Source organism: Apis laboriosa, unplaced genomic scaffold, assembly GCF_014066325.1.
Source record: "Apis laboriosa isolate Shangri-la unplaced genomic scaffold, ASM1406632v1 scaffold14686_cov152, whole genome shotgun sequence".
In the NCBI taxonomy this organism is placed as follows: Eukaryota; Metazoa; Arthropoda; class Insecta; order Hymenoptera; family Apidae; genus Apis; species Apis laboriosa.
The window spans coordinates 1,048,132-1,060,096 of NW_025221692.1; the positions used below are offsets into that span (position 1 = coordinate 1,048,132).

Consider the following 11,965-nt stretch of genomic DNA (forward strand, 5'->3'; position numbering starts at 1 on the left):
TAAAAATCCCTAGAACATTATGTCAAAACAGCTGATTATAGAAACTGATGAAAACGAAAATTCATATTAATTGAAAAGCGACTGAAAAGTAGGTTAAAAAAGGTCAAACATCAGTCGTGTCATTGTCAAGTTTCAATAAACGATTATAATTATTTCAGTGAACATACAATTGTCAAGCGTGAATTTTTCAACTTAACAGATGTTTATTGTAAGAAATGTCACAAATTGATATTCAGGATTTATTTGATAAAAGCAGGTAAAATAATTATTTGTAAACAATAAATTTAAATATTGTTTTATAAATAATTATAACATTTCATGATTTTTTTAACAATAAATATAATTTAATTTTTAATAATGATTTCGAAATAAATTTAAAAATTTTTGAATAATTTATTTTTTGTAATTAACATATGGTTCCTCTATAAAAATATTTTAAATATTATTTAAATTTAATATCTTAAAATTGAAAAATACAATTTTCATGTAATATCTTAATTAATATCATAATTAATACAAAAATATAATGTTATTTTATAAACTATATGATAAATTGATTTATATATAATATTATATTGCATAAGAATATAATTATATATTATTTCATAATAACATAGGTATAAAAAGATATTTAATATTGATATTTATAAATTATACTTATAATAAATTAATGCATTATAATAGTTATTATGTAATACAAATAATAATTATTATTAATTGAAATATTTTTTATGTATACTTATAAATATGTTATGTTTTTTTCAAATATAATTAATATAATTAAATATATTATTATAATATTAATTTAAATATTATTATAATATTAAAATTAAATATATTATTTAGATTTCCCAGTGGTTGGCGGCTTGTATTTATATTTTTATATACTCCAGTGGGTATTTTACTTGTATTACTACGGTTGTTAATTGCTTTACAACTTTGGCTTGTTGCAATATTATTACCTGATTGTAATACTCTTCGAACATTCTTAAGTCATGGATTTAGTTTTGCTTTTGGTATCTTGGTGAAGATTCCTGAAGGTGAAGTAAAAGATAAACAATCAAGAATTATAATTAGTAATAATGTTTCTGTCTTGGATCATTTTGCTTTGTATAAAGCTACACAAGCATTAACTCCTACTATGTGGGAGATACCTACTGCCATGAACAATGCACTAGGTTTACAAGTGATGGATATGAGTAGCAAAGAAGCTCTAATTGCCAATATGAAACAATTTCTTTCTACGTCAAATTGCAGCATTGCAATTCAACCTGAATTTGGTATAACCAATAGTCGTGTAGCTTTGTTAAAATTTAATTCTTGGCCATTTACTATAAAAGCATCTGTTCAACCAGTTGCAATTAAAGCATGGAGACCAGAATTTACATCTATTCATCTTACCTCATTAACATCTAGATGGTGGATAGATGTATTTTGGTTTATGTTTGTTCCTTATACAGTCTTTACATTTAAGTACCTGAAAATCAAGCAAAATCCAGATTGTGAAGTATTAGTACGAGAAGTAGAAAGAGATATAGCAACTAGTCTTGGACTTCAAACAAGTTCTCATACTGTGTCAGATAAAATAGAATTTGAAAAGCGCTATATTCTGGAAAGAACACAAAATAGAAGATTTGATAGAAATTCTCCAAATTCACAAGTTATACATAGTATTGAAATACAGAGAATGGTTCGACAAGTCAGTGAAGTGCTTCCATTAGTCCCTCATAATGTGATTTTAAGAGATCTTTGTATGTAATAATTAATAATTATTAATAATTATTAATTCATTTATTATATTGATAACATTTAATCTTCAATATTCTAATTTATTAATATTTATTTTAGTGAAAACACGCAATGTTGATATTACAATTGCTAATATATTGGATGGCATAGTTACTTATACTCCAGATTCATCTCAAATTATTACGCGATCAGCACCATTAAATCAATTACAAAAGAGCACAGTTAAAGATAACAGTAATTTAGGATCTTCTTCCTTTCAGGAAAGAAAAGCTAAAATGATAAGAGAAGCTAGGGAAAGGTATATTCAAAAACATGGACTTAAAAATTGCTGACATTCTCATTACATTTTATTCTGGTTATTATATCTTGATTATAAATATCTAACATTTTGCCGTATGTATATTTATTATTACATACTGTGAATATAATTTTATTTCAAAAATATACTTGTACATCTTTACAATTTCCTATCCTTTGTATGTATTATAAAATCTAAATTTTGGAAGACAATATTTTCAATATAGTAATATATTTTATAAATTATTAATAATATAAAAAATAATTTTTATATAAATTTTTATATAAGTAAAATAAAATTTATTTATATATTGATTATATATCAGAATGAAAATATATATCATAATATATCATTTTATGAATTTAAAAAAATTTTATTTAATCTTTCCTTAAATCTTGATATACGACTTAATATATGAAAAATTAATAAATTAAAAAAAATTTATAAAAAATATGTAGAAAAATATACCACATTTACATATCATTACTTACAATATATTATTTATATATAATATAATATTATAACTTACAAACTACTGGAAGACATTTAATTTTATAAAAAAATTACTATGCTTAATTATTCTAAATTATATAACATAAAAGATGTTCAAAATTTTTATCTACTTTAATATTCATAAAAATAAGTTGAACTAATATTTAATATGTAATATTCTTTAAAATATTATTATACTAAATAAATTAAACAAATTGCTCTATGAAATATATATTGTATAATATATATAAAATTGTATATGTATATTTTCATTAATATTTAAGATTTCCAATACATACATATTTTATCTCAAGAAAATCTTCAATACCATGCTTAGAACCTTCTCTTCCTAAACCTGATTCTTTTATACCTCCAAAAGCAGCTTCTGCAGTAGAAATTAATCCTTCATTTACACCAATCATTCCAACTTCTAATTTTTTTGCTACCCTAAATATTTGTGATAGATCTTGAGAATAAAAATATCCAGCTAAACCAACAGATACATTATTAGATTTTTGTACAACTTCATCTTCAGTGTCAAACTTATATATAACAGCTACTGGACCAAAAATTTCTCGATTATATATTTCCATTTCCTCAGTAACTCCTGTTATAAGGGTAGGAGCATAAAATAATGGCCCTAATTCAGGCAATGGTGTACCACCACAATGTAATTTTGCTCCTTTTTTTACAGCATCAGTAACTAATGTATGTATTAGATCTAATTGACTTTTTTTAGTTAGAGGACCATGTGTAATGTCTTTCTTGCTACCATCACCCATTCTAATTTCAGTTTTAATTTTTGATATTAACATTTCTACAAATTGATCAAATTTGCTATTCTGTACAAAAAATCTGTTTGCAGATACACATGTCTGACCACAATTACGAAATTTACTTGCCATAGCACCTTTTATAGCTAAATCTATATCTGCAGAATCAAAAACAATAAATGATGCATTACCTCCCAATTCAAGGCAAAGCCGCTTTACATTTGAAGCACATTGTTGATATAAAATTTTTCCAACATTTGTTGAACCAGTAAATGATAAAACTCTTGTATTAAAATTTTCACATAATTCTTTACCAACAACAGGAGAATTTTTTTGACTTGTTGTAATTACATTTATTGTTCCTTGAGGAAAACCTGCTTTTTCTGCGAGATCAACTAATGCTAAAGCAATAAGAGGTGTATCTTCTGATGGTTTAATTATACAGGTACATCCAACAGCAAGAGCAGCAGCTGCTTTACGTGTAATCATAGCAAATGGAAAATTCCATGGTGTAATTAAAGCAGCAACACCAATTGGTTCTTTCCATAATAAAAGATTTCTATTAGATATTGGTGCTTGCAATATTTCTCCTTCGATTCTTCTAGCTTCTTCTGAAAACCATTCAATATATGAATTTCCATATCTGATTTCATCTTTAGATTCAGCAATAGACTTTCCATTTTCTTTGGTTAAAATTTTTGCTAAATCTTCTGAATTTTCCACAATTAGATTATACCAATTTCTAAGTAAATTACTTCGTTCCTTTGCTGTTGTTTTCTTAAATGATTTAAAAGCTTCAAATGCTGAATTAATTGCTAACTTTGTATCTTCAACATCCATATCAGGAACATTTCTAATAATAGATTTATCAATTGGATTATAAACAGGAAATGTTTGTTGTTTTATTGCTGATACCCATTTTCCATTTATATATGCTAAATCTTTTAAAAGATGCATTGATCGATTTAATGAAGGAACATAATGTAAAATATTTCTTTGTAATATATGCATATTTGAAAATTGGAATGGTAATCTGTAATTAAATTAAAAGTTTAAAAAAATTATATTATGTATTAATAAAAAAACATTATATGTTATCTTATTAATTAAGATATATAAGATTAAGATATATATATATATATATATAATATATAATAATATTTTTTAACTAAATATAACATTATATTACTTATAAAAATAATTAATAAGATATTAATTTGTATATTAAAATATTATATATATTATATAATATTATATAGTATTATATTATAGTATATTATAATATAATATAGTATATTATAATATATATTATAATATTATAATATAAATATATATAAATATTAACAAAATAATTACCTTTGAATAAAATGGATATAATAGAAAGACAATTTATATATCTAATATCTTTGATGTAATATTCTTTTACAAATAATTAAACTTTTAAATAATGATATCAATTCATTCTATCAATTTTGTCGTTACTGACTTACTTATATAACTCACCACTACTTTATTCTGATTAAAGCTAGTATGTAGTATGTATATATAAGTACTTGCTTATGTATTCAGTTTATTCTTTAACATATAGTAGTATGTGTACCCGGCGCGTCGGCGTCTTTCAGTCAATAAAATTGTTATCGGATTTAATTGTTTATTACAATAAATACATTCAGCAAAACAAAAAATATATAAGTATTTTATATATTATGAGTACAAATACAAAGAGAACAATTTATGTAGGTAAGTAAAAAACTATTATCGTTAATTTTAATTTTAAATAAGATATAACCTAATTTTAATTAATAATATTTTTTTATTATTATTTAGGAGGTTTAGCTGAAGAAGTCGATGAAAAAGTATTACATGCAGCATTTATACCTTTTGGAGAAATTGTTGATGTACAAATACCATTAGATTATGAATCAGAAAAACATAGAGGATTTGCTTTTATTGAATTTGAAAGTGCAGAAGATGCAGCAGCAGCAATTGATAATATGGTATATATATAAAACAACATTACCTGTGTGAGTTATTTAATATAGTTTTATAATAATGAATTGTCATTTATTCTTTTTATTTAAATATATTATTCATATTTCATATATAATATTTTATTTTTATAAAATTTTTGCAAAATATTGACTTTGCAATAACAATTATAAAAAAAATATAAATATATTTTATAATTTTTTATTTTTATAAAATAAAAAAATTGTTATTATAAAATATATATGAATATAAATTGAAAGTTAATTTTATTTATCTAGTCATTTAAATATTAATTATTTTCACACAATTTTATTTATTTTTAAATTTATTAAACTTTATCTTGGATAAACAGAATGATTCTGAGTTGTTTGGACGAACAATCAGAGTAAATATTGCAAAACCACAGAAAATAAAGGAAGGTTCATCGAAACCTGTTTGGGCTGATGATGTATGGTTACAAGAACATGCAGGTGAAACACTTAAAAATGATGATAATACAAAATCAAATGATATGGTACAACCTAAAAAAGGAAAACAAAATCCTCAAGTATATTTTGATATTAGTATTGGAAAACAAGAATTAGGTAGGATTATTATGATGCTAAGAGCTGATATTGTACCAAAAACTGCTGAAAATTTTCGTGCTCTTTGCACTCATGAAAAAGGATATGGTTATCAAGGAAGTATTTTTCATAGAATTATCCCAGAATTTGTATCCTTTTTTTTAAAAAACTTATAAGATTACTTTTTGTATGATATCGTATGATATATAAAATATATATATTATAACAGACAAATAAGTTTCTTATAAAAATATAGATGTGCCAAGGAGGAGATTTTACAAATCATAATGGCACAGGAGGAAAATCAATTTATGGAAATAAATTTGATGATGAAAATTTTGAATTGAAACATATAGGACCTGGTACATTGTCAATGGCAAATTCTGGTCCAAATACAAATGGATCACAATTTTTCATATGTACAGCACGTACAGATTGGTTAGATGGAAAACATGTAGTATTTGGTCATGTTCTTAGTGGTTTGGATGTTTTAAAAAAAATAGAAAAATGTGGAACAAAATCAGGCATCCCTATTCAAAAAGTTATTGTAACAGCTTGTGGAGAATTAACTTAAATAATTTATAAAAAATTATAAATTTTTAATAAATAAAATTATAAAAAGAAATGTAAAATGTATTATGTATTATATCATTAATATTAATATTAAATAAATTTTTTTAAAAAATAAAATAATTTTAATGAAATAATTAAGAAAAAATTGCAATGTTAAAGATAGCTAAGATTATAATAAAATATGAAAAATTTATAATTGTTTATTTTATAATAAAATTTTTTTTATCAGTTTTAAAAATAAGAAACTTTATTCTAAAAAACTAATCATTTTATATATATTATATATATTATATATATTATATATTAAAAAATTCGTATTATGATTGATCTATTTTAAATGTGCAAATATTTTTGTTGTTAGCTGTGAATAATAAATATTTTATAAAAAATATTTTGTGTATTTCTGAATAATAAAATTAAATAAACTAATAAACAAAATTTTACCGAATCAAACACGAATGATATATTTTTTTTATTTTCTGATAATATTTAACAAAGAAAATATAAATAAATATAAAAAATATAAATAATTTCGATTTTAATAATCTATTAAGAATTATATTTCACAAGTTACTTTAATTGCTATCATGATTCCATTCACGATTCATCCTATTAATCCAAAAAAAAAAAAACTATTAGCTTCATGACTCATATTTTAGCTGTATTGTATTTTGATCATATTTGCATTACCATTATCATCATAAAAAACATAAAACATAAATAGAATTCTGATTATATACATAATAAATAATAATTACATAGTGTGTGTATATGTACATATATATATATACATATACTATAATTATAATTAAAATGTTAAATATAATTTAATATATANTAAAAATATAAATATATATTTTTAAAATATATGTAAACATTTTAAAAAGAAATAATATTTTCATATTTCAATTGCAAAATTTTCAAAAATATTTGTAATATTTAATATAAATTTATTTTATATTTTTATATTTTATATTCATTTATTAAAAAATAATATAATTTTTAATAACATGTAAATAATGTGTAAAAATTTCATATAAAATACATTTAAAGTCTACTTCGCATTCCACCAGCAGCAACAATAGTTTCACCAGTAATATATGAAGCATCATCACTTGCTAAAAATGCAGCAACACTTGCTATATCATCTGATTTTCCAAATTTATTCATTGGTATTTTTGATAACATCATTTCTCCTGTCTCATTTTCATAAAGCTATGAAATACATATATTATATTAATGTTATTAAATAATAAACTTAGAAAAAATTATAAACATACATACTATTTGTGAAAATTTAGTTTTTATAATACCAGGTGCTATGCAATTAACACGAATTCCTTCAGGTGCAAGAATATTAGCAGCTACTTGATTAATTCCTAATATTGATGTTTTGCTGATAGAATATACACCTAACATCTTTAATATCAATTTTCATATTAAAAAAAAATTAAAAAAAATTATTTGTGAAATCAATTGTTAAATATAGAGATTATTTTACATTATGCAAAATAAAAGACATTTTTTTTAAATATAATTACTTACATCAAGTGGTAAATATCCTACTATTGAAGACAAAAGTATTACTGATGCTGATTTGCTCTTTCTTAAAAATGGTAAGGAATCTCTTAATAAAAGAAATGTACTTTTAACATTAATATCAAAAATTTTATCCCATACTGATTCTGAAGTTTCAAAAAAAGTAGAAAAACTTGGATTTATGCCTGCATTTAGTACTAGAATATCCAAGCCATGAAATTCTTGTATAGTCTACAATTAGTTTATATTATTTATAGTTTATAGTTTACATTATTAAATTGTTCTTATAAAAAAAATATATTATAAATTCATTATTTATAATATAAAATAAATAAAAAATTTACTTTTTCAAGTAGAGATTTCCTATCTTCATTTTTGCCAACATGACATGTTATACCACAGACATTTAAATTTTTAGACTTAAGTTCCTTTAAAGCATTTTGTACATTTTTTTCGTTACGGCTACTAATCATTACTTTAGCACCTTCTTCAGCTAAACGTTTTGCTATTGCAAAACCAATGCTATAATAAATTACATTTTATTAAATAATATAATTATGGAATAAATTTTATTCTATATAACAAAAAAAATTGAATGTATAATTTCTATAAGTAAATTACCCTTGTGTTGATGCTGTAACAATTGCTACTTTTCCTTCTAGCCGTTTACATTTTATTTCTGATAAATTGCGATTAATTTGTTGCATAGTTCGATTTACTGAAGAGCGTAACATTATAATAAACTATTTCAAAAATATAAATAAATTTTATATAAAACCTATTTCGATTTATTACGTTTACTTTATTTGATGATATCAATATAGTTATATATTCATATATTATTCATATATCATTATCATTTTTATACTTCATGGAAATGTACTAAAAACAATAAAATAAAAAGATAAAAAAAATAGAAAAAAAAGATAGATTTTTTCAAATTATGTTTCTACTCGAGAGATGGCGTAGATCTTTAATTCTTATTCTACTTTATTTTATTTTTGGAGAAATGTTCTTTGTATCTAAGAGATAGTGCTAAATCATCTATTTTTATTTTTTTTCTTTTATTTGCTTTCTTTACTTATATTAATTTCATTTATTTTAGAAATGATTCTTCAATTTTTATTTTATTTCTGTCCTTTTTTAATTATTTGTTTTGTCTATATTTATTCTTGGCGCGTAATCAACATAAGAAATAAATAGTTTTCATTATTTGTCTTTCAAAATTATAATGAATTTTAATCTTTAATGTAACATATAAATATCACATCATTGGTTTTACAGTGTATCTTTAAAAAAATTATTTTGTAAAATATAATATATTGATATATGACATAAATCGTTTAATGTAAAATATCATTTTAAAATAGCGGTAGAATTTAAAAAAATAAAAGCAACAAGAACATAGGAATGAATTTTAAAATATTCTTTAAAAAACAACGCTATCGCTATATTTGTTGAATTTATTTTTTGCTATTTGTAATCTTCAAAATAGTTAACCGTTATGAATAATATGAATAAATTTATTTAAAATCTGTTCGCTTAAATTTATATGATCCATTTTCATTTTTTTCTTACCATTTAAAGTTTTGAATCTTCTTTAAGCTTCTTTCACATGACAATGTAAGTATCAATATTATATGATAATGCAATATGATATGAATACTAATGGTATATAAAAATTCAATGAGGCAATTGCTAACTAAACATTGAATTTATAATTAAATATATATTATCAATACCCATAAATGAATATGATAATATTTATATTGTCATGTGAAAAAGGTCTAAGTGTAGACATTATGGAGCAATATTGTAGTTTTTTTATGATAGTATGAGAGAAAAGCTATTGGATGACAGAGCAAGTCAATATAATCAAAGCATAGTGTATGTAATACTATTTTCAATAACGGGTATTATCTTATATCTATTGATGATATCTAAATTAGTTAATTCGTACATACAAGAGTTTCAGCTGCATGTAAAAGAAACGGAAAGCTAAAAGCTAACCTTCACTGTGTAAAAGGAATTAATTTACCATGCAGCAATATAACGTAACTTTTAAATATTAATAACGTACGTATGATAACCCCCAAATTGATAATACGATGGCTACAGGAAAACGAAGAGGCATGCATTCATCGTCCGGTAGCTCCGCGATGTTCGGATCATCGGCTAATAATTTAAGGTCGAGTCGTCTAAATTTTCGTCCAAATTCAAGCCAAGAAGACAGAGGCGGAACTCGACCAACATCTGCTCCAAGCTCCATAGGTCTCATACTTGTAACGATGTTTTTACATGTTTGTAAAAAATCTCTACTCTTTGATACAAGGCTCAAAGTTACTATATATTGTGGTGCGATATTTGTAGTATCACTAATAGCAGATTTTATCGCTATGCCAAGAACTTATTTTTCACGTTCAGATAACGCTCTTAATCAATATTTTGTGAAGTGGGGATGGGGATGGTTACTGAGTGTAACTGTTCCATGGGTCGCATTAACTGCACATACAATTGGCTGTGGTCGTAGATCAATTCTATTAAAACATCTTGCTAGATTGGGATTAGCTACAATTGCATGGATATTATGGATAAAATTATTTAATTATATTGAAACCAATTATGGTCGATGTCTTAGTACAAAAGATATACAATTACAAACAAAAGCAAAATGTCTTCAATCTGGTAAATTTTGGAGTGGTTTTGATATATCTGGACATACATTTATTCTTATGTATTCAAGCTTAATTCTAGCAGAAGAAGGTTCTTCATTGGTTGGATGGGAGGGTATAAAGGATTTAATTATGCGCGAAGAACATTCGCGAATTACCCCAAATGAACCTAATACTGGACCGCTTCGAAATCTTTCGAATTCTGATTTGGAATTTTTAAAAAAAGCACATAAAGCACTTACGCCCTATTTAAGAGGTCTTTTTGTTGCAATGACGTTGCAACAATTACTTTGGGATACTATGTTAATATCTACAATGCTCTATTATCATATTATGATAGAAAAATTTCTTGGAGGTGTAGCCGCCGTTTTAACATGGTACATTACGTATCAATGGTGGTATAAATCTTCAAAAAGTACATTGCCTGCACCTGGCGATGGTTTATTCAAATATAATGAGGTAAAAACCCATGACAATAATTTAATCAGATCGAGACGTAGTACATTAAATGGTACTAATAGATTTATGGGACTTCCTATTCGTACGAGTCAGGAAAATATCGATAGCGGTATTAACAGGCAATCAGATTCCGAAATAACTGTTCTGAGAACATAACAAAATTTTAGTTTTCATATTTGATAATAGGATTGATCAATAATTCTAATACTTACGTAATTTTTTTACATGTATATATATTAAATATAAAAATGTAATATCCTGAGATAATTATATTTATTTAAAATTATTTAAATAATTTAAATTAATTAAATTTAAATTATTTAAAATAATTCTATAATTATTCTTTTAATTCATGCAGCAGTTTAAAAATCAATAAAAATGAAATGCAGTGCTAATAAAATAATATTTTATATATCATATATGCAGCATTTTAATATAAATACTTTGAACTTTAGATAAATTGTATTTGTTATTGAATAATTTTATTGAATGAAAACTATATTTTTTTTCTCTTAATCGAAATCTAAATAAGTATATATTATTCATTGTGTAATTTATTGTTAATTTATATATAAAATATTAAACAAAATAATTGTTCTATCTCTTTATGGACTGTTCAATTAATTAGTATGTATGTGTATATAATTACTATTATGCACATTTTGTAATCTTGTTTTGTAATTTATAACTTAATAAATTATTGTTAACAAAATATTTGTTCCATTCGATAAAATATTTGTAATAAAAATTTTTTCTTTATTATTTTTCCCAAATTTTATTTTATTACTGTTATGTATATATATTATTTTGCAGAAAGTTTTCTATTAGAACTTATATGAAATAAAATATTTTTTTAAC

At 23.0% G+C, this 11,965-nt stretch overlaps 4 protein-coding genes across 8 annotated transcripts; 2 read left to right on the plus strand and 2 right to left on the minus strand.

Annotated features, from left to right (window-relative positions):
• The first annotated feature begins 54 nt into the window (after positions 1-54).
• Positions 55-6,485, plus strand: LOC122710363 (peptidyl-prolyl cis-trans isomerase E). 3 transcript variants are annotated; one of them, XM_043928167.1, is made up of 5 exons: positions 55-256; positions 4,901-5,052; positions 5,140-5,309; positions 5,654-6,013; positions 6,121-6,485. In XM_043928167.1, the coding sequence occupies exons 1-5, from the start codon at positions 216-218 to the stop codon at positions 6,436-6,438; spliced, it is 1,041 nt and encodes a 346-aa protein (XP_043784102.1). In that variant the 5' UTR covers positions 55-215; the 3' UTR covers positions 6,439-6,485. The 3 variants fall into 3 exon arrangements, with proteins under 3 accessions (XP_043784102.1, XP_043784104.1, XP_043784101.1); XM_043928169.1 differs by lacking the exon at positions 4,901-5,052; XM_043928166.1 differs by lacking the exons at positions 4,901-5,052; positions 5,140-5,309; positions 5,654-6,013; positions 6,121-6,485 and adding exons at positions 847-1,751; positions 1,849-2,191.
• On the minus strand, positions 2,727-4,886 carry LOC122710362 (succinate-semialdehyde dehydrogenase, mitochondrial). Of its 2 annotated transcripts, XM_043928165.1 has the most exons (3): positions 4,669-4,886; positions 4,068-4,345; positions 2,727-3,923 (listed from the first exon to the last, which is right to left on the minus strand). In XM_043928165.1, the coding sequence occupies exons 2-3, from the start codon at positions 4,321-4,323 to the stop codon at positions 2,812-2,814; spliced, it is 1,368 nt and encodes a 455-aa protein (XP_043784100.1). In that variant the 5' UTR covers positions 4,324-4,345; positions 4,669-4,886; the 3' UTR covers positions 2,727-2,811. The 2 variants fall into 2 exon arrangements, with proteins under 2 accessions (XP_043784100.1, XP_043784099.1); XM_043928164.1 differs by having other exon boundaries at positions 2,727-4,345; positions 4,669-4,885.
• Positions 6,486-7,390: 905 nt separating the features above from the next.
• On the minus strand, positions 7,391-8,816 carry LOC122710394 (tropinone reductase-like 3). 2 transcript variants are annotated; one of them, XM_043928222.1, is made up of 5 exons: positions 8,598-8,813; positions 8,321-8,498; positions 7,983-8,207; positions 7,722-7,856; positions 7,391-7,652 (listed from the first exon to the last, which is right to left on the minus strand). In XM_043928222.1, exons 1-5 carry the CDS (start codon positions 8,708-8,710, stop codon positions 7,485-7,487), a joined length of 819 nt encoding a protein of 272 aa, XP_043784157.1. In that variant the 5' UTR covers positions 8,711-8,813; the 3' UTR covers positions 7,391-7,484. The 2 variants fall into 2 exon arrangements, with proteins under 2 accessions (XP_043784157.1, XP_043784158.1); XM_043928223.1 differs by lacking the exon at positions 7,722-7,856 and having other exon boundaries at positions 8,598-8,816.
• A 609-nt stretch (positions 8,817-9,425) lies between these two features.
• On the plus strand, positions 9,426-11,383 carry LOC122710388 (acyl-coenzyme A diphosphatase FITM2). Its single transcript, XM_043928212.1, has one exon. It carries the CDS (start codon positions 10,085-10,087, stop codon positions 11,261-11,263), a length of 1,179 nt encoding a protein of 392 aa, XP_043784147.1. The 5' UTR covers positions 9,426-10,084; the 3' UTR covers positions 11,264-11,383.
• Positions 11,384-11,965: the final 582 nt, after the last annotated feature.